Source organism: Salmo salar, chromosome ssa14 (genome assembly GCF_905237065.1).
Source record: "Salmo salar chromosome ssa14, Ssal_v3.1, whole genome shotgun sequence".
Lineage (NCBI taxonomy): Eukaryota > Metazoa > Chordata > Actinopteri > Salmoniformes > Salmonidae > Salmo > Salmo salar.
In genome coordinates this window covers 15,648,802-15,670,778 of record NC_059455.1, presented here as the reverse complement: position 1 = coordinate 15,670,778, position 21,977 = coordinate 15,648,802, and the positions used below count along the sequence as shown (strand labels likewise).

The following is a 21,977-nucleotide window of genomic DNA, read 5'->3' as shown; positions in this document are numbered from 1 at the left end:
ACGTGACACCGATTTTTCCCACAAGGCAGCAGGGTGATCCTATAAATACCAACGTCACCCCTTCATAAAATCCTCTTCCGCGCTTAACTCAACAATGTATGGTGTACAGGTCATATTGTGCGGGCCACAAAAAGGTACCTTCATTTTTATTTGCTTTGGAAGATAGTGTAACGTTAAAAGAACTGGACTATTATGCGTACTACTCAAAATGTCTATTTTGTGTGGCTATTTGTATTGCATGGTGGTGTATTTTCATGCGTGGCCTTGAACCAGTAACGTTATCAGTGCGTTGCGGATTCAAACTTCCATTCACCACCAGCTCTGCTAATATTAATGTAAAAATACGTTCGTTGAACGCTGAGTAATTATTTTCATTTACAACCGGTATGTATTACTCGCCGCGAATGTATTGAGCTGTTTGCCGAATAGGTATTTTCGGTCGCTTGTAAATTCATTTTAAGAATATTTTTTGGGGGGTGAAGTGCATACCGGCCGAAACGGGAGTAAATGAAGATAGTTACTCATAGCAACTGCACATTTGATCTACGAACGTATTTTGACATTACTATTTTATTGCAACAATATACTACAACAATATAGGGACACATAACGCTTAAAGAGCTGTTTAATCGGACTTTCCTGGGCATTGGAGGTCTAACGCACAGCTACCTACTGGTTGAGTTTGGCCTGACCCGCCACGTGCAAGTTGTTAGCACCAGCTCAAGTATACTACCTAGCGAGGCTAACGTTACATCTTTTTGGATTCACTAGACATTGTTTTATTAGTTTACATAGACAGTGTTAATTCGAATATGTTGCCTTTCACCCCCCCCCCTTCTATTTTATGATAAAAGTCATGTTAGGGACTCTTGATAACGCCGACTTCACTGACCAGACATGGATTTGCTCTTTTAACTGTTCATTCCACTTAAATCTTTGCCTGGTATCTTATCATACTCCTAACCTTTCAGATGATGAAGTACAACCTAACGTTACTTGATCCTGATGATGAATGACTCAGCGAAAATGGTTTACGATCAGGTATGGCACCCGTTCCCGGGTCGGGTAGAACCGTCGTTTTCTGGGAGAATACAACCATGTCTGTTATGATGAGAAACATGTTGGTAGGGACATCTGAAATAACTGAGGAAACGCCAACTTTACTGACCAGACATGGATTTGAGCTTGAACTGTTCATTCCACTTAAACCTTTGCTTGTTGTTTTATCACTTTCTTCTAACCTTTCAGATTATGAAGATCAATCTGCTCGATCCTGGGTGACAATGGTGTACGATCAGGTATGGCATGGATTCGCATCCAAATCATTGTACTTAATATCAAACCTACGTGATGAATATTTGAATAAGAGTAGTGGACAGAAGTGATTTCTGACACATTTTCAAACTGATGGATATCCATTTGGCAGCGTTATTTAATTGTTTTGACTGGACAAATTGATAAAGCGAATGTTTTCCTTTTAGGGTAAAACCACCTTTAAGCTGACCGTGTTAAGGAAACCAGGACAGCCCATGCTCCTGGTAAGTGCTTTGCATGGAATCCTTAGTTTAGGACAATATGCTTTTACTATGCCGTTGATGATGTTTAAAGTATCATTGGGAATCTCTCTGAGACTATGTGAAAGAATTTAGATCACTGAAACGGTCTGCAGTATAATTTGAAAAGGACCTCTACGTACAGGTAAAATTAACTAGCTTTATTTGTTTTTCAGTTGTGCCTCGAGTTGTTGTCGGATGGCTGGAACCTCTAGTCAGACTCATCACAACAGTTGCCTGTAAGTTTACTGCAGCTGGAACACTTGACCATTGCAGATACAATGATGACAGCATAGTTCAGCAGATTAACCATGAAGAACACTCAGCATTGTCTTTCGCTCCTATCTGATGTATCAGCTATTATACTGAACAAAATATAAGTTCAGCAGTTTACATGTTGCATTTATATTTTTGTTTGGTGTGCAATTTTGAAGATGGCTTCCCTCTGCTCTTCTATGACACCAGTTTTATCTTTCAGGTGTGGCGGAATGGAAAGTTGGCTGATCCTGCAGTTTTTTGGGCTACATCGCAAAATGGACCACAAGTCAAGGTAAGCGCTCAAGCTACACTGACTTTACATTTCAACAGCCGGTGATGAAAAGATTCTGCCATATGAGTACACTGATTATACTCCTACCGTTCCATTTATTTCTGAGGCTTCAATGAGCTCCACTTTAGCATCTGTTCATTCTATGTGCTGCACTAACATTTCTTTTCCACTTTAGGTTCCTAGAGGCTGTCAGACCAGTTGCATTTGCAATAAATGTCCTTGACGCATCAATATAAACTGAGCAGGTATGTTTCATTTGTACAGAGGAAGTGGCTTGTTTAAGTCTCACTGCCATTGTTTCAGTGACTACCAGGTCCATGTTTTGTGTGGTGTTGAGCAAATGATGATTCAATTCTTGAACTCTCTCCCTGAGATTTTGATGACTACAAGAATACTGATCTTGCCCCAGTGACATCCTAATGGTTGAATGCTGTGTAACTTCATTTGGCTAACTTGTCTTCCTCTTCCCACAGGGTTTGGTCATGAAAGTGTGCAAGAGCAATCACCACTGACCTGCAATGTTCTTCACTATTTGTTTGATGGTGCTGTCAAAATATTTTAACTGTACATGTGGTGTAAACTATTGATTAGTCAATAAAAACACTCCATGCATTGGTTTTTCACTTGCCATTGTCCATAACAATAATGGGGTACATTAAATTGTGCTGTGTATATACATGTGATGTCTTAGTCCCAGAGAATGTCAATGTTCTCTACCAACAGCCATTAAAGATTTTGAAGTTAAATGTGAGGCCTGTTGTCTTGGCATTCGTCTGCAGCCATAACCTCGTCTCAACATAATATATGGTTGCAAAGATCTGTACGTAATTCCCAAAACTTAAGTTTTATGGCTTGCAAACTCGCTAGACGTCACTCCTTGACTGTTTGGTATGCTCCCTCGGCCTGAGCAACTCTGAAGACATGTCTTGGCAAAGGGTGGTCACACCAGGTACTGATTGGTGATACAGAACCACACGTACTGTGATCCTCGACCCCCAAAACCTTTCCCGGGAGTTGTGTCAAAGTCCTGGATTTCGCGGGTAATTGTCCTTGAGCTTTTGACCGGGACTGTACCGTGTTAGGAAAGTTATTCTACAACTTCATTACGGTATTAGCAAGTATAGTACTTATAAAAGCAGGCTTTAACGTAGAGCTGTTTAGATCCTGATTTTTAGACCCTGATAGTTTGTCTCCGAGCTAGCCAGTATCACCAAAAGAATGTTAGCTAGCTATCCTCATCACGTAGCAACTTCTTTCTTTGTTCTCACTCAATGATGGCGTCTCCCATCAACCAAGGTTCCATGGCCTGAACAAGGCCGTCAGCCCACTGTTCCTAGGCCGTCAATGTAAATAAGAATTTGTTCTTGACTTGCCTAGTTAAAGGGGAAAAAAAAGGTATGTTAAACAATTCTCTTTAATGTTTGTCTCAAGTAAAACACTTCAACAGGTGAAATAATTAGATTAGCTAGCTACGTGTCATTCGGCTTTCAAAGGGGAAATCAGCCGTTTATACATCTTTGGATTTGAAAATTGGTATGTACCCATTTCACTCTTGAAAATATAACTTAAATAAATGCCTTATGAGCTTACTTTGTCGAACCCAAAATAAAAGCTAGTTTTATTCCAATGTTTTTAACAAAGTAAATGTAACCACTAGGCTCAAGCTATATCAAGGAAGGTCAGTCCTTGCATCTATAGCTCTGGCTATGAATTTGAGTGGTGACATTTCTCCAGCCCAGTCCCATCGGTTTTTAACCAGAACAAGATGGAAGGTGCTTTACTTCAACTGCTGATTGCCTCTTTTCATTTGCTTCATATTGTAACCTGCAGTAGGCTCTATGCGAGTGCGGTATAATGAAAAGACTGGCTCCTACAATGACCAGGGGCTTTTGGTCTTGCTGGCAAGGGCTAATTACCTTTCAGTTTGACCAAAAGGCCTGAAGTCTTGTTCATAGACAAGGAAAAACTTACATACACCCATGTTACAAATTTCATATTGTTTTTGTAGGAGGAAACATAATGGCTCACGGGCATCCTTGTCTTATCATGAAAGGAGGGCCTCGTCCCTGGTGACGGAGGCTGATGCAGTTACAGGACTACCTGTGTCTGTAGTTAAGGTATGAAATTGAGGGAAGGGGTGAGAGGGAGGTGGAATTAGAGACATGTTACTACAGGGTTGGTGTATTTTGAGGGGTTAGTGGGAAGAGGGATTGGGGGGACAAATTGATTTCAGGGAAAGAAATAGGCAGTGTTCTGATACCCAGTATCCAGAAGTGTTCACACTTTTCTTTCACCTCATGCATTTAAAAGCATTGGATTGGTGCAAGTGTAACCGATGTGAAAGTGCTAGTTAGTTAGCGGTGGTGCGCGCTAATAGCGTTTCAATCAGTGACGTCACTCGCTCTGAGACTTGAAGTAGGGTTTCCCCTTGCGTTGCAAGGGCCTTGGCTTTTGTGGCGCGATGGGTAACAATGCTTCGTGGGGTGTCAGTTGTTGATGTGTGCAAGGGTCCCTGGTTCCAGCCCAGGTTGGGGCGAAGAGAGGGACGGAACCTACACTGTTACACAAGCATAATGGGGAGACATTCCACCACAGCACAAGACCACTGAATGACCCCCGGCCAAGTGTTTTCTTTCCCTAACCCCCTGTATTATTAGAATATTGTGAATTAAAGAATAAACAATCCACCACCTAAAACACTGCAGATTAGGCAGGATCAGGCAACTGTAAAATCATGTTTAATTACAGTACTGTAAACGGCATTTTATCAACACAGAAGTTATACAGTGTTATGCTTGAATGGTTTTACGACAATGCTTTCCTTTCAAATTACAGAACTGGATTGGTAACTATGGGCGTTCACTTAATACCTTCTGCAAGACCCGATGTCACAAAGCTGCTGGTTATAAGCGCAGTGTGTCTGCCTATAATTTATTTTGCGCAGAGGTGCTGAAGGGGAAAGGTATGTAATCTCAGATTAATGTTTATTCCAACATAAAAAATACAGTCCTGCATTCTGATGTCAAATGTTGAGAATCACTTTCACCTCTCCATTCAATAATGCGTCTTTCCACAGGAATCCTTTTTTAGCCCGGAAAATATGATATATTTCTCAATTCAAATGACTGTTTCCTGTTGGATTATTTTTAAAAGGGGGTTTAAAGTAAGATTGTTATTTAAATAATGATATTAACTGGCCAATTACATATTTTTTGGAGGTGTTTTTTCCCCGATTCACTACTACTACTACTACTACTACTACTACTACTACTACTACTAATAATAATAATAATAATAATAATAATTCATTTTAATTTGGTGGACGCTTTCAGGACACTCAAGGACATCTTACATTAAATGTAGGCCTACATAAAATTAAGTGCAATACAAAAAGTCACAAAATCAAGTGCATCAATCAACAGCAGTATAAATTCGAAGCAATATAAAATCAAAGGACCAGACAAAATAGGACAGATAAAAATAGGGAGGGGTTGGGAAAAGGATACAAACCCGGTTTAGGGTGTGGGTTTGGTTTAAGGTGGTAGGGTTGGTTTAGGTTAATGGTTTGGTTTAAGGGGTTAGGGTTGGTTTAGGGTAAGGGTTTGGTTTAAGGGGTTAGGGTTGGTTTAGGGTAAGGGTTTGGTTTAGGGGGGTAGGGTTGGTTTAGGTTAATGGTTTGGTTTAAGGGGTTAGGGTTGGTTTAGGGTAAGGGTTTGGTTTAGGGGGGTAGGGTTGGTTTAGGTTAATGGTTTGGTTTAAGGGGTTAGGGTTGGTTTAGGGTAAGGGTTTGGTTTAGGGGGGTAGGGTTGGTTTAGGTTAATGGTTTGGTTTAAGGGGTTAGGGTTGGTTTAGGGTAAGGGTTTGGTTTAGGGGGGTAGGGTTGGTTTAGGTTAATGGTTTGGTTTAAGGGTTAGGGTTGGTTTAGGGTAAGGGTTTGGTTTAGGGGTAGGGTTGGTTTAGGTTAATGGTTTGGTTTAAGGGGTTAGGGTTGGTTTAGGGTAAGGGTTTGGTTTAGGGGGGTAGGGTTGGTTTAGGTTAATGGTTTGGTTTAAGGGGTTAGGGTTGGTTTAGGGTAAGGGTTTGGTTTAGGGGGGTAGGGTTGGTTTAGGTTAATGGTTTGGTTTAAGGGGTTAGGGTTGGTTTAGGGTAAGGGTTTGGTTTAGGGGGTAGGGTTGGTTTAGGTTAATGGTTTGGTTTAAGGTGGTAGGGTTGGTTTAGGGTAAGGGTTTGGTTTAGGGGGGTAGGGTTGGTTTAGGTTAATGGTTTGGTTTAAGGGGTTAGGGTTGGTTTAGGGTAAGGGTTTGGTTTGGTTTAGGGGGGTAGGGTTGGTTTAGGTTAATGGTTTGGTTTAAGGTGGTAGGGTTGGTTTAGGGTAATGGTTTGGTTTGGTTTAAGGGGGTAGGGTTGGGAATAGGAGCTAAAGGCCTGGGCACCCATGGTGCAAAGGTGGAATGGGGACGAGACCAGCAGAGGAGGAGCGGGAGAGGGCATACACTGGGAGAAGATCAGAGAGGTAGGTGGGTGCCAGGTTGTAGAGGGCTTTGTATTTTAAAGTTAATACAAGATTGCACAGGGAGCCAGTATTGGTTTGATGTGTTCAGTTGATCTGGTGCTAGTGTGGATTCTGGCAGCAGAGTTCAGAACCAGCTGGAATCTATTGATGAGATTGGTGGGCATCTGGTGATGTAGAGTGTTACAGTAGTCTAGTCAGGAAGTAACCAAGGCATGGATAGGGTTTCGGTGCAGGAGTGTGACAGTGAGGGGTGGAGCCTGGAGATTTTGCGGAGGTGGAAGAATGCTGTCTGGGTGCTGGTTTTTATGTGGGTTCGAAAGAGAGGGAACTATCCAGGGAGACACCAATGCATTTGACTTGTGTTTACAGAGGGACAGGGAAGCCATCACTGGTGATGCTTGTAGAGAGTGGATTTAGAGCTGATGAGCATGACCTCTGTCTTGTTGCTGTTGCGTTTGAGGAGGTTCATGCTCATCCAGCTCTGGATGTCCTGAAGGCAGCTGATGAGGGAGGGGTAGAGCTGGGTGTCATCAGGATAGCAGTGGAAGTGAACTTTATGATGTTGCCTGATCTCGCCCAGGGGTCGGAGGACTATGGATTCTACTGACAATAAGCATTCATGGTTGAGGAAGGATTTTGTACAAAAATGATTGATTTACAGGAATGAGGTCCATGGTTTGAATCATAAGTGAAATGTATTCAGAAATCTATTACTTATAGCTATGAGGTTCACTGAAAATCACTATAATCATTCAGCAGTTGTGAGATGGATGCCTACTTTAAGTAGTAACTGGCTAGTAACACGACATCAAGCTGCCCTCAAACATATATCGCTAGTACACAGCAATAAATGCAGTATCAACATTGTTCTGAAACATGTTGGCTGGAGTTATGCTGTTATCTAATAACCAATACCGCTAGACTGTAATTACATAGTAGTTATTATGGAAGTACAAAGTGATGCCATTTTTCCTAATTTGTTTTGAGTGAACAGTAAGAAAGCATTTTTATCCAGCCTGGCACTATCAAACCTGAATTGACTGGCCAATGAAGCACGAATCCCTTGATGCAGCCTAATGCAATTAGTTGTATCCGCCTGTGATAGATTTAAAATAGACAGCAAATTAAATTTCTGAAGCACCAATATCTTTCAGCACCGATATTAGTCACTATAATCACCATTGGAGCACCCCACAATATCACACAATCTTCAGTGATAACACTCATACAATGATCCTATCACCAATATATAAACTCAGCAAAAAAAGAAATGTCCTCTCACTGTCAACTGCGTTTATTTTCAGCAAACTTAACATGTGTAAATATTTGTATGAACATAACAAGATTCAACAACTTAGACATAAACTGAACAAGTTCCACAGACATGTAACTAACAGAAATGGAATAATGTGTCCCTGAACGAAGGGGGGATCAAAATCAAAAGTAACAGTCAGTATCTGGTGTGGCCACCAGCTGCATTAAGTACGGCAGTGCATCTCCTTCCCATGAACTGCACCAGATTTGTCAGTTCTTGCTGTGAGATGTTACCCCACTCTTCCACCAAGGCACCTGCAAGTTCCTGGACATTTCTGGGGGGGAATGGCCCTAGCCCTCACCCTCCGATCCAACAGGTCCCAGGCGTGCTCAATGGGATTGAGATCCGGGCTCTTCGCTGGCCAGTCGACCTCCAGCCCCCCCAAGAAGTGGCGAGGGTCAGCCGGGAACCAGTGGACCTCCAGTGCCCCTCAGACGTGGTGAGGAACGGTTTGGCCTCAGCGGACCTCTGGGGCCCCACAGACCCCATGTTGCATCCTCAACTGATCAGCCGGTGGGTCTACATTCTCCCCAATCATTTCATGGCCATTTTCAAAAGTCTGCCAAAATATGCTTCTGCAACCACATTGCAACTAGCGAAGACCCTAATGCAACAACAAAAACAGGGTTGTTGAAACCAAAATGTTCAGTTGAGACCAATCATATTTCAGCTACATTGAAGGGGCTGAGCTACAAAGTAGTATCGCCTACCTGTTTGTGAATTCAGGGGAAAGGCTATGGGCCATAAAACTGTGATTAGCAATTTCACTTTATTTGTTTCAGACCTTTGTGGTTTCTTCTGGATATCCTGCCTTGGAGACTTTTCTGGTGGGTCCACTTCTCTTCACTGCAAGGACATATATTTCCTCATCATCCTTGCTGGTTTAGCTATGTTGTCCTTTACGGCATCTTTCAGCAGTTTATATTTATTTTACCAAGCAGGTTGACTGAGAACACAAACTATATTACAACAACAAACTGGGGATCATTTGCACGCATGGGAAGGTGAGGGGTAGAATGGGCCAAAATGAAATGTACAAAAATCAAGATGTCTTCTCTTGTGTTTTTTGTGGGGTAGGGTCTGCCTGTCTTGCCTGGACCCCCCCGGGTCCTCAGGTCCTGCAGTTGCTGGGTCAGTGGGACCCATAACTGACACTCTTTGCCCACGCCATGCTGGTGTCAGATGTAAGTCGTAAAAATGTGGTTGTTTGCTTTGTTTTTAATGGTGGGAATTGAGTCACAAAAATATGTTGAAATTAAGTGTCCAGTATATTGAAATTAAATGCGTCCATCTTATGAGGTTAAAACCTGCTGTTTTTGTGAGACAGAAAGATGAATGAAAGTCAAATGAATCGTTTTGCTTGTGTTATGCGTGTGATAGTATATAACTGCATGGCAGTACATGTTAGTATTTAGTTCATTTCATAACTGGTTATAATGAGTCCTACTACATACATTTGTGTTACAGATAACTCCAGACACCCTGGTGACATTGGACATCTCCCAACTTTATGAACATTTCAAATAGAACAAATCTTCCTATTTGTATTGTGTTATTTTGGTGGTTAATATAGGGCAGACAGACATGTTCTCTACCTTCTCCCCTTATCACTTGCCTCCTTTTTTGCAGTAATGCTGCATTCACTTGGTTGCATGTCGGTATACATCCTATTCAGAATATTGTTAATATTTTTAAACATTGTCATTACTTGAAGGGCTGTGAAAACAATGAAAATGTCACAATATATTTAGGGATGCAAAACCCAGATACGAATCATGTGTTGATCTATTGCCATGGACGTAGCATCTTCCTTTCCCAATCCATTGGCAAATTACTTTAAACTGTTTCTCATTTGATGATTTAGGACAGGGTTCCCCAACTGACTGGTTTTATTTGGCCCCTCAAGTTTTCTGAGCATCAAAATGATATATATGTATAATTATTTTAAAAAAATATGTTGTTAAGCCTCATAGCCTACTTGAGCCAGTTAAGTTATTTTATATAGACATAGGCTCGGGAGAAATAGTCTCCAATTAAGCCGTCATTTTATTTGTAAAGTCACATTAAAATGAAGATTATTGTTGAAATGAATTACTCGACTGGTGTAGGTTTTCTCCATCTGTTTTTGTGCAACACTTGCATAACAAATTAGCTATATCTCAGCACCATGCACTAGTCACATTCTATTGATTGCGCTGCAGTTGCAGCTTTACTTTTCAGCACCAAAAAATGGCCCGCTTCCTGCTTTAATAGTCTCCTGCATTCTCTCTCATGAATGAAGTAAAATGTAACTTTTGCATTATTAAGGTAGGGTAACATTGTAGGTACACTACACCACAATTTCGAATACAGTAGGTATTCTTTCCATTTGTCCTATTGAAACACACAAACTACTGTATTTAGCCTAAAGCAGCATATGATTTTACAGTAGACTATAGATGTAGGCTACTGTATAGTCACATGGCACGGTGTTAAAATGTTAGAGCAGCACATTGGTCTGAACAACTTATAGCCTCTTAGTGAATGTCTCTTATTAATGACAAACAATCATCAAAATGGATGAGGATATTGCATTTTGAAATGCAAATACTATTGAATCTGCAGGCAAATTGAAATAGTGATTCCGACATCAGTGGACCTGCGTGAGGGGTGCGTTAGATGAATTAGGGCGTTTTGGAGGGGCTGAATGTTGCACCACATGTTGCCTAGGCTATAGCCGGGGAGCCTCCCGTGGGCCTACTTTCTCCTGATGAATATGCATGGGTATGACGGACAGACAGGAAGTCTGAGAAATATACAGTAAGTAAGCAACGTCAAAACAGGATGGTAAAGACAAATAATCGGCCTACCATCCAAAACATGCAGCTGCATCACAGTATGAACCACTGGTAGTCCACTCCATTGTATTAGCCTACTGGATAAATTGTAGTCTACTTAAGGCCAATATGTTTAATCAATTCGTAACAGGGAACAACAGTCAATGTTATTATATGGCCAACTTTCCTTCAAATAGCCTACGCAATAGCATATCGGCCTATACGATTATAAGCACATCTTTACAGTGGAGTGCGCAAGGATGCGACAGGTGTATCTATCTGCTTGGGCTTTACATGCTACTACTTGACATTGACCTAACTCTATATGTCAACATAGCCTATATTAAAACCTTGCAAATAAGTGTATGTTCTAACATGTATGGTGGTAGGCTGCTTGCATCATATGGCGCTGCATATAGGCAATATTAGCGGGTGGAGAACATGAGTCCATCTGCTTGAGCCACACTTGTCCTTAGCAAACATCAAGTTAAAACCCAGATCATGGCACTGCCATCTGCATGATAATGAATTCAGTGCATCATTGTCAAGCAATATCCTAAATAGACATAGAGCCTATGATAATGCGCCTGTATAGGGGGTTTAATGGCCACACATATGATATGGCCCAAAAAATATCGATATTTAGGTGTTTGTTCAGGCTCTAATGTTGATATAATTTGGGTTTTATATATATACTTGTTTGACCGATTATTCATCTTTTGACGCCCTAAAACCATATGTGTTTATCAAGCCAGATCTGGTCACTTGTTCAAAAATTTACTTTCTTGTCTTTTGTAGCTCCGACTTGGGGTTTGGACAAATACATCTTTGGGATGATTCAGAGATCATTTCCCAACCCCATAAGCCTGGTGCACATGGGGGGCTCAGTGGCGCCGCCCAAATGTCCATTTTAATCCCACTTTAATGATTTGTAAATCCTGAATAGATTGACATATAACACATGAAGGTTCACTAAGGTACACTTCAATGTCAGCCCCACATTTCAAGCTTGAATTTGAATGACCGAAAAACAACTTTAAAAAAGTGCACCACTTAAAACATTGAAATTGCATGTTCTGATTTAGTACAGCTTTATTTAGGCATTCATGCATTTACATGTCATGATAGACGTCAATTGTAACGATATTGGTGCAGATATAGATAAAGAAGATCATCTGAGCTAGTTTGGCAGAAAACTACAAAATTGCGCCATATTTGTAGTTCACAACTCTTCTGGCTTCTGTAATGTCAGTTGTTAGCCTATTTGTTACCTACATTATTTAAAACAACCCGACGTTATATACGAAAACGTAGCTGTGATTCAAACGAAAGAACGATGGAGCAACAAGAATTGATTAATCAGAAAATTCCGAAAGATTCACAGCTGAGACATTGGCGATAGAAATGTAAAGGTAATTTCAGACTTAAGTCGACATATGCAGCATTTACCGTGAATGCAGTCTCCGGGAAAGCGGGAACAGTTCCTTTCAATTTCAACATGTATGCTGTAAGAATATGTGTAGCCTTGCCTATATGTTGAGTAACGTTATATTCAAACCTAGCACATGTAGTGTTTCAGGCGTTCAGATAGTGAAAACGTTTTAATCTCTCGCCCAAAGCCTTGGCATGTGGACATAAACCATCTGATCATTCTTAAATATGTGCTTATTCTTATTATTCTTATTCTTATTAACATGACACGCTTCTAGTAGTACAATCGAGCTGTTTCCCAAGTTTACTGAGGAGTATATTCAACCCTAGCTAAAAGCCTATACCTATTTATTAAAAATAAAGTTAGCCGCTGTAAGAATCCTGAATTGTAGTGAGAACATTGTGTAATATGTTTAAGGGGTGTTTCATGACTGTGATTCCAAAACAAAAACGGCAAAAATGTTCCAGTGCTTAGGAACTGTAATCGTTCGAAAACGCTCTGCGCTTTCTGTGAAGAACTACAACTCCCTGTTTCACGTTGCATCGCGTCCAGTGGCGATGACAGGAAATGGCGCAGAAATTGTAGTTCTAACCCTTTTGTGGTTTGTTTAGAATAATGATTTATTAAATGTGCCAGTTCGACTACACCATGGCCTCGAGTCTCCCCTCTCCAGCAAAGTCAATTTATCAGAAATTACGAGTCTACAAGGCTTGATCTCTAAATTGGTTTCTCTGTAGGCTACATACTTAACCCTTAAAGCTAGAATCTTTAGTTGCTAAACCCATTTTTGGACCGTTAAAATGTTGCGGGAGCCAGGCAGGATCAGGTGCAGAAGTTATTTTATTTAAAGATGACAATGGTGATCTAGATATTCAAATGACAATATTTACAAAATAATCTAAATTGATATTTACAAACTCCACAGCTAACAGGTCAATAAAAAGACTAATTTGAAGAGGAAGCAAACCTGTCTATTCCATTAGATTCAGGTTGGGGTATACAAGGCTCACATCAGGTTCTTCTCACCATGGGATTACATGCAACAATGGCCTGTATCACGTCTAACAATTAAATAGAAATGTGCTTCTTTTAAGTACAAAATAGCAATAAAACATACAATTGTAAACAAAGGGCAGGAATACAATGACATAAATAAACTATTCCTCCATCAATATCACCACCGCTGTCGTCATCACCATCATAATCGTCATCATCCTCATCCACTTCCTTGATGTCCTCCACTTCAAAGTTTCTGCCATTGCCCTCAATAAAAGCCCCTCTGCAAGATTCACATTGTCCTTCTGCATGCTGGAGCTCATCAAGCTTTCCAGCAAGGACAGCTCTTGCCCCAAGACAAAATCCATCTTGCTCTGTGTAATGTTGTAAGGCCTCCACAATCAGTTCCTGCTCATGTGAGTAGAACGTCTTGGCAGTGAAGACATCATCCTCAATGCACTGCTTCTCTTCACACGCCCGCTCTCTGAGGGAATGGAGCACAAAGAGCCTTTGCTTGTGGTGAAACTCCCCATCATCCTCTGCTCCTCCTGCTCTCCAGGACCAAACAGTGCTGTCCCCCTGCACTGCATCCTCATACACCAGGGCCTGTGGGAGGTGTGAGGTGTGAGGACAAACCTTGTCTCCTCAGGTTGTAGTCCTTCACATGTTATTTAATGCTACTACCGACCGTGGCAAGCCTTTTGGACAGGCAGCTGGCAATACCTTGACCATCTATTGGTCTCATGCTTCAATTCATAAAAGTTTCTCTAAAAAGTTATGGACAAAAAGTACTTTTCACCATGTTTTGGTGGCTCATAACTTGATTCAGAGTACTTTTTTCTAGGCAAACCAAAAAGTGCATCCGCTGCTACCACCACTGTTCCATTGTCCTGAAAAGAGATGTCAAATATAATATAACTTTACCGTTTTTGGACCCCAGGAAGAGTAGCTACTGCTTTGTAACAGATCATGGGGATCCAAATAAACAAATAAAATTAAAGACTAGAAGTCTATTCGTTTTTATTTTACCAGGTACGTTGTCTGAGAACACTGTCATTTACAGCAATGACCTGGGGAATAGTTACAGGGGAGATGAATGAGCCAATTGTAAGCTGGGCCATGATTAGGTGACCGTGACGATATGAGGGCCAGATTGGGAATTTAGCCAGGACACCGGGGTTAACACCCTTATTTCTCTTACGATAAGTGCCATGGGATCTTTAGTGACCACAGAGAGTCAGGACACCCATTTAACATCCCATCCAAAAGACAGCACCCTACACAGGGCAATCACTGCCCTGGGGGATTTGGGATAAAAAAACAGGAAAGAGTGCCTTCTACTGGCCCTCCAACACCACTTCCAGCAGCATCAGGTCTCCCATCCAGGGACCAACCAGAACCAACCCTGCTTAACTTCAGAAGCAAATCAGCAGTGGGACGCAGGGTAATATGCTGCTGTCTGTACGATTGTTTGACAAAAAAATGGAACAGATGTTTCTAATAGATCATTTGTGTTTATAAAAGAGGGGAGACATCACAATTGGTATCTTATGCTTTGATGTGTTTTTTGGGGGTGATAAAACATTGAATAGGCCCCCCAAAAATACAACAAACCTTGGGACAGAGCGGGCACTGGGTTCCATCGTCAGTTTCTGGGGCCAGACGGCGCAACATGTCAAGTTCCGACATAGCAGGTCAGAACTCCTCATAGGCCTCATTTGTCAGGGCAAGATACAAGTCTCTTCCCTGAAATGAATGAACAGAGTCACTTAAAGGCACTCTGATTCATTACTGCATTCCACCAGAGTAGGCCATCAACACAGACAGCAAATGCATCTTCACATACATGGTTTCTGTGACACATCTCTTTATCAAAACAGGAATTTGGTTATGAACTTTTGCAGACAAAGTAGACATGGTAATAGAGTCAGATTATAAAAGGGATTTACTTACTGTCCTATGAGGAAAATGTAATGACAGGCATGTGGCCCTGAAGAGTAGCTGCTGCTTTGTAACAGATCATGGGGATCCCAATAAACAAATACAATTAAAGACTAACGGTTATGTAGAGATGAAGTTGAAAATGTTGTTTACTGTAAGATATTCCTAACAAATGCTTTATTACTTACCAAAGTCATCTCTCCGCCTCCAGTGCCATTCAAAAGCAAATGGTGGGTCCTTTTACTCATCCTTAAGAGGAAGAGTATTGGTTAAGAGTTTGGGCTTGGTTTCAATGATTTGGCCATGGCAGAAAAACATGACCTGGTGAAAATAAGTAAGTTGTGGGTGGAAATATGTATCAGATAGAGACAGAGAGCAAATACATTTAGTTGATCAGTTTAAGTGCAACTGCAAATAGTACAAATGCTTGTTTTTAATGTGATGACTGTGATCCTTCGTGGGATAAACCTCTGCGAAGGCCTCAGACACTGACCATTTCACGTAACTTATATTTGAGAAATGAGTTTCTTTGTCAATTGGGCACATGATGAAACATTGTCGATGAGAATTACCTGCCAGATCTCCAGGTGGTGCACAATGTTTTTGTTTTTATGGGTGGCCACCACACAGTCAGAGCAAAATATTGCCTCAGCCCCACAGTCAGTGCACCACCATATTATGTCTGGCTGGATTCCACACATGGACTGCAGGTAGTCTAGTGGTTAGAGCGTTGGACTAGTAACTGAAAGGTTGCAAGATCGAATCCACGAGCTGACAAGGTAAAAATCTGTCGTTCTGCCCCTGAACAAGGCAGTTAACCCACTGTTCCTAGGCTGTCATTGCAAATAAGACTTTGTTCTTAACTGACCTGCCTAGTTAAGTAAAGGTAAAAAAAATGGAGCAGATGGATTTTACTGCTCTGTCATTTCTCTCCATGCAGCCACTGTTTCCCCTTTTCTCCTCTGAGTACTGGTAGTCTGGGTATTACTTGTAGCTGGACTATGGTCCTCCCACTTCTCCTCTCTTTGGGCCTGAGGAGGTTCCGAGCCGGAGGTGCAGCACTGAGGGACAATGTGCCTCTTTAGTCTCAATGGAATTTCCTTGCCCAGGATAAAGACTTTCGTTTTCCCATATTTGGCCTTTTGTTTTCCCATATTTGGGCATCGTTGCACAATTCTGAAACAAAGACAGTTATGAAGAATCAGATAAAATACATATAATTGATCACAAACTCAAGGAAGGCAAGAAACCAGCAAATTCCTGTCCACTTTCAAAAGGTATTCACCATATCTCTCTGATTTTTCACAAATAATTTGACAAGGATTATGCAACATTTAGGACAAGGATCATCAACTAGATTCAGCCATGGGACAATTTTTTCTTGAGCAGACAGTCTGGGGGCCGGAACATAATATAAATATTTGTAGATTGTAAATTGACTTCAAGAAGCCTCATCATATTATAATATTTGACAAAAAAAATGTATCATTTCAAACCTTGATTACATTTGGGGACATTGCCCTGAATACGATTACGTCTCTCGGATGGACGTTAAAACGGGTGTCCTGACTCTCTGTGGTCATTCAAAATCCCATGGCACTTATTGTATGAGTAGGGGTGTTCACCTGGTGTGATGGATAAATGACCAACCTGGCCACATTCCATCATGGCCACCTAATCATCCCCCTCATTCCTAATTGGTATATATCACTCCTCACCTCTCCACCTAATGTATGGTGAGCATTCTGGCACAAAAATGGTTGGGTACTACACATTGATGGTGGATGAGGTGAGTTTCCCCCTACTATGTAATGCGCTTTGAGTGCCTCAGTTGGTAGAAAAGTGCTATATAAATCCAATCAATTATGATTTATTATTTGTACACGATCACGTCTCTCTATTATGCTTGGGAATATTTTGGAACAGATTTCCAAAATTAAAATCAATTGGGAGCTGATTTCCTGATGTTTTTAGTCTTATGTCCAACAAGAAAAGTATATATATATATATATATATATATATTTATTTTTTTATTTTTTTTAAAGTAAAAAATAAATAAAAATCTCAGAAAACTTGAGGGGCCAATAAAACCACCCGTGGGCCAAATTGAAGAAGCCTGATTAGGGCAGCAACACCTTTTTGGGTTGGAGTCCGCCATAACACTCCACCGAAGAAGAAAGACCAAGCGAAAACAAACGGGATTTACCAGTACGTCAATCTGTGCAATAGAAAGTCACGTTTTCGTTGCAAAAAATAAACCTATAATAAATACATACCAACCCCTTACCCCATGTCGCCAAGACAGCAAGACAGCCTAGTAATGCCAGTTGCTGGGGCAGCTAACACGCTATGCTGCTACTGGTGAGAAAGGACAATTTACCAAAAAATGAACAGTCTTAGTTGAAAATGTCCAAAATCACCACTGAAAGGGTCGCGTATCACACAGTTCAATGTGTGGTTCTGAATCACTATTCAAAGGTAACGCACCACACATGCGGCGCGTTGGATACCATATGAATGGTGTGATTGGTAAGATTTTTCCACCTTTTAATGGGGTGATTGGTGGCTAATCGGGTGCACCTCCTTAACTGTGACTCAGTCAAATCTTTGAAATTGTTCCGTTTATGTTTTTGTTCAGTGTATATTTTGCTGCTGATCAGGATTTGACTCAGGAGCGGTGGGTTTCAGGATTTTGCTCTAGTTTAGCAGTAACACTTACCCTATGTGCAATATTTGTTCAGCAATTCTTCAATCTTTGGCAATAGTTTTGATGGAATGTAAAATCTCCAATGTGGTTAATCCTTTCTAAAGTTTACGGTAAAGGCGGCCACAGTACCAGATGTACCACAGCATCCAAGGTCGCTTATTTTCCCTGTCAGCCAATGAAACAAGGACATTTGTTCAGAGTAGACGGGGATTGGTCGGACAGACTGGGGGAACCTGGGCATCTTTCTGGTTGCAGGGTGGTCAGATCTTTCATTTGAAATTGTTTTGCTAAATCCAAATAATTAGCTAACTACATTATGCTAGTGTCGGTGCTATTGATGATTGCACTAGCCAGTGCTAAACCATCGGTGTATTTTCGAGAGCAGTTTGAAGATGGCAAGTTTCCATTCATTTCGTGCGGGCTGCAGCTATTGCCAACTAACCTAACAGCTAGCTGACCTAACATTTTACAGCTAGCATCTTAATATCAGTGAACTGTCTAACCACGGAACAATAATAGCCAGCTATACTTTGTGAGACGCGATAATGCACGTATATTTAGCCACACTGACTGCAAAAATGATGGCCGGCTAACTATCACGGTAGCCAGTTATCTAGCGAATCAAATTGATAGCTAACGGATCAAGCTAACCCTAAATCTTGTATGAACCGTTCGCTAAATTCGTTTTATTCAACCATGCCAATATACATGGTTGACTTAGCTGCTAATATTTGCTTCTAACGATGTATTTTTTCTGTCAGATGCTTGGAATACCCGTTGGGTTGAATCCAGCCATAGGTCGGACTATGGCAAATTTGTCCTGACTGCTGGGAAATTCTATGGAGATGCAGAGAAAGACAAAGGTAGATGTCATGTACCTTATACTTCATGCAGTAGAATAAAGAACCTTGAATGTATTTTCTCTCACACGCTAGAAGCTTATTTTATCCCTCTGAGGTTATGACTCCATGTGATGAAATATCTGGTTTTATGACCCCAGCATTGTTTTGAGAATGTCAGATTCTCAGTCTTACACATTTCTGCTCTCTGTGGAGCAGGAGCCAACTCTGAAGTTGAAAAAGTCCAAAACATATCTTATTCCCCCCCCAGGTCTCCAGACCAGCCAGGATGCCCACTTCTACTCTTCTTCTGCTCGCTTTGAGCCCTTCAGCAACCAGGGAAAGACCCTGGTGATCCAGTTCACTGTGAAGCACGAGCAGAACATCGACTGCGGGGGAGGCTACATCAAGCTGTTCCCCGCTGACCTCGACCAGGCAGACATGCATGGAGACTCTAACTACAACATCATGTTCGGTAGCGTTCATCAGGAACAATGAGATTCGATTCCGTTGTTACACATTTGACATTCAGAGAAATTGTTCAGGTTGTATCTTTATTTTGTATTGCTAATCATAGTGTTTTTCTCCAGGTCCAGACATCTGTGGCCCAGCCACCAAGAAAATTCATGTCATTATCAACTACAAGGGCAAGAATCACCTCATCAGAAAGGACATCAGATGCAAGGTACAGTAAGCCTATATCCCAAATCAGACTTTTTCAATATTTTATATCCTCATTGGGAGGAATCAAAATCAATCTTCGTTGTTTTGCAGGATGATGAGTACACCCATCTGTACACTCTGATCTTGAACCCTGACAACACGTATGAGGTGAAGATTGACAACAAGAAGGTGGAGTCTGGAAGTCTGGAGGAGGACTGGGACATTCTGCCCCCTAAAAAGGTCAAGGACCCCGAGGCTGTGAAACCAGATCACTGGGATGAGAGAGAGAGGATGGAGGACCCAGACGATAAGAAACCAGAGGTGGGTAAGATGGACACCTAGCCCGCCTGGACCCATGGCTGTTTCTGCATTCAACAATGCTACGCTAGCTAGCCACATTATTGTGCGGGCAGGACAACGGCAGAAACAGACTGGCAGACCAGCCATCTAGCCAGCTATTCTGATTCAAAAGCAATCCGTCTTGTCAATCTTTTATGAGTAATATGTCTTTCATGAATGTAGTTTTAATAATGATTAGTTCATGATTCTGTTATTTGTCAGGACTGGGATAGGCCCGAGAACATTGCTGACCCTGACGCTAAGCAGCCTGAGGATTGGGATGATGAGATGGACGGTGAATGGGAGCCACCCATGGTCTCCAACCCTGACTATAAGGCAAGCAGTCAAACACTTCATAACTGGGGTGTTTTCCTGGCTCTACACATATGGCAGGATCACATTTTATTTCTCATAATATTAGACAAAGACACAGACAATGTGACAGTAGCTTTCCCTATGCTTTGGATTACTGCTTCAATTATATGAACAGCTGTTTGATTGATTTGTTTGCTTTCTCAGGGTGAATGGAAACCCCGCACGATCGATAACCCTGACTACAAGGGCAAATGGTTGCATCCTGAGATTGACAATCCAGACTACAGTGCAGACTCTGAGATCTACAGATTTGACAGCATAGGAGTCATTGGCCTGGACCTGTGGCAGGTACTGTGGAGGCCCTTATTCAGTCTTTTTAATACCTTATAATGAATAATAAAGAGTGGAACCGAATTGAAAAGGATTCCGTTTCGGATCATTATTTTTAAAAGCCCTCTATATTTTAATTTAATTGAAAAGAGAAAAGGAAACGCATCCCTGAAAGTCTTTTTGCCCTGAAATGTTTGAAGTAATTCAGACTTATTCATTGCCGTCACAGGTGAAATCTGGGACCATCTTCGATAACTTCCTGATCACAGATGATGCTACGCTGGCAGAAGAAGTTGGCAATGAGACCTGGGGTCAGACTAAGGTCAGTGGCACTCACCTCTCAGGTTCACACTTACATATTCACACTGGTGTCTTTCTCGAGTTGCATTCCCCCCCAACCCGTTCCCTTGCAATTTGTTCCAGGATGCTTTGTCTGAATAAATCCACCAGTTTGCTTTCAGATCCAGCACACTACAAACTGTAAAAATGCTAATTCCTGCGGTTTGTTAAAAAGGCTGTCTCTGTTTCATGTTCTGTAGGACCCAGAGAAAAAGATGAAGGAGTCCCAGGAGGAGAAGGAGAGGAAGAAACTAGAGGCAGAAGAGATGGCGAGGAAAGAGGAGACAAAAGATGAGCCTGGAGAAGAGGAGGAGGAGGAAGAAGAGGAAGAGTTGGAGCATGAAGAGGAGGAAGACGAGGAAGAAGGGGAGACTGGAGCACAGGAAGAGGAGGAGGAATCAGATTCTATAAAGGATGAACTTTAGAGGACTTTGACTTTCTCATAGGGGTGACTTCGTTCTTTGAGACTGGGGAGAGATTATTCATCATTTCACTTTACCATCCAGACAGTCAGTCCTCAAAGTAATAATGTTGAGAGAAGGGGAGGTGAAGGAGTCATTTACTGCAAAATCTGTGCCATTTTTTAATTTCATTTTTTAAATTAATTTATTGGATTTTAACTTGCTAGTTTATCCCCTAATTAATAAAAAACGGACACTTTTTGTTATTGTATCAAATAATAATTCACATTTGGTAATATATTGGCAAATGTTTTTACTTTGTTTTTTCTTACATGCTCGACTTAATGCTAACCTATTTCTTGTAAGTATGCTTTTATAGTCTGTTGCTCCACCAAATATTACAGATGAAGTCTAATTCAATGGTGCCTGTTTGTTTTGTATACTTAATTCACATTGGGTGATTGTGTACACAATGTGAATCCTACTTGGTATTGACATGCATAGCGATTAGTTTCCCATTCTTCCCATTACCATTTCCTTACTAAAGTCAGTCACACACTGGAATACATAATATTAGGTAGAATTTAGAAGTAGCATCTGTAACCTCACCTAGACAAATTCAGCCATCAACCTCATATTCCACAGGCTTTCAGCCAAGGACTACTGTAGCCAAATCATCAAACTTTTGTCTCTCAAACACTAACCTCATACTTCCTAATGTAGCATAGTGCATTTGTTCTCCCCTTAATTGTTTTTGTAGATATTTGTTCCCTTATTTGGGAAATTATGATTACAGAGATTGGTGTGCAAAAATACTGTACAGTAATAAAAAAAAGAGCAGTTTGGATTTGACATGTGTATTGTGTGCCTTTGTTAAAAATCACCATCGCGCTATACTATTTATATTTACGGACAATTAGAAGTCAAA

The 21,977-nt window shown here is 41.2% G+C and overlaps 1 protein-coding gene, 1 long non-coding RNA gene and 5 other non-coding genes across 8 annotated transcripts; all 7 read left to right on the top strand.

Moving 5' to 3' along the window:
• Positions 1-44: 44 nt before the first annotated feature.
• Positions 45-9,851, top strand: LOC106568887 (uncharacterized). Its single transcript, XR_006758749.1, has 13 exons — positions 45-134; positions 972-1,041; positions 1,249-1,298; positions 1,482-1,538; positions 1,730-1,792; positions 2,032-2,103; positions 2,279-2,348; positions 2,577-4,220; positions 4,939-5,065; positions 8,182-8,444; positions 8,714-8,758; positions 9,009-9,115; positions 9,399-9,851. It is a non-coding gene; the product is annotated as an uncharacterized lncRNA (long non-coding RNA).
• Positions 1,097-1,176, top strand: LOC123726941 (small nucleolar RNA SNORD74). The gene has a single exon (XR_006759049.1). It is a non-coding gene; the product is annotated as a small nucleolar RNA SNORD74 (small nucleolar RNA).
• LOC123726956 (small nucleolar RNA SNORD75) lies at positions 1,343-1,412 on the top strand. Its single transcript, XR_006759062.1, has one exon. It is a non-coding gene; the product is annotated as a small nucleolar RNA SNORD75 (small nucleolar RNA).
• LOC123726930 (small nucleolar RNA SNORD79) lies at positions 1,588-1,664 on the top strand. Its single transcript, XR_006759040.1, has one exon. It is a non-coding gene; the product is annotated as a small nucleolar RNA SNORD79 (small nucleolar RNA).
• On the top strand, positions 1,827-1,910 carry LOC123726943 (small nucleolar RNA snR60/Z15/Z230/Z193/J17). Its single transcript, XR_006759051.1, has one exon. It is a non-coding gene; the product is annotated as a small nucleolar RNA snR60/Z15/Z230/Z193/J17 (small nucleolar RNA).
• LOC123726940 (small nucleolar RNA SNORD47) lies at positions 2,140-2,212 on the top strand. The gene has a single exon (XR_006759048.1). It is a non-coding gene; the product is annotated as a small nucleolar RNA SNORD47 (small nucleolar RNA).
• A 2,138-nt stretch (positions 9,852-11,989) lies between the features above and the next one.
• Positions 11,990-21,901, top strand: LOC106568888 (calreticulin). 2 transcript variants are annotated; one of them, XM_045693971.1, is made up of 9 exons: positions 11,990-12,159; positions 18,585-18,686; positions 18,934-19,137; positions 19,253-19,347; positions 19,437-19,646; positions 19,887-20,000; positions 20,184-20,327; positions 20,539-20,631; positions 20,849-21,901. In XM_045693971.1, the coding sequence occupies exons 3-9, from the start codon at positions 19,104-19,106 to the stop codon at positions 21,071-21,073; spliced, it is 915 nt and encodes a 304-aa protein (XP_045549927.1). In that variant the 5' UTR covers positions 11,990-12,159; positions 18,585-18,686; positions 18,934-19,103; the 3' UTR covers positions 21,074-21,901. The 2 variants fall into 2 exon arrangements, with proteins under 2 accessions (XP_045549927.1, XP_013995146.1); XM_014139671.2 differs by lacking the exon at positions 11,990-12,159 and adding an exon at positions 17,982-18,218.
• The last annotated feature ends 76 nt before the right edge of the window (positions 21,902-21,977 follow it).

Coding starts and splice junctions, on each gene's coding strand:
- LOC106568888 (XM_014139671.2), top strand. CDS start 18,140: ATGCTAGTGTCGGTGCTATTGATGATTGCACTAGCCAGTGCTAAACCA. Junction 19,348..19,436: donor GAAAGGACATCAGATGCAAG/GTACAGTAAGCC, acceptor GTTGTTTTGCAG/GATGATGAGTACACCCATCT. Junction 20,328..20,538: donor TTGGCCTGGACCTGTGGCAG/GTACTGTGGAGG, acceptor TTGCCGTCACAG/GTGAAATCTGGGACCATCTT.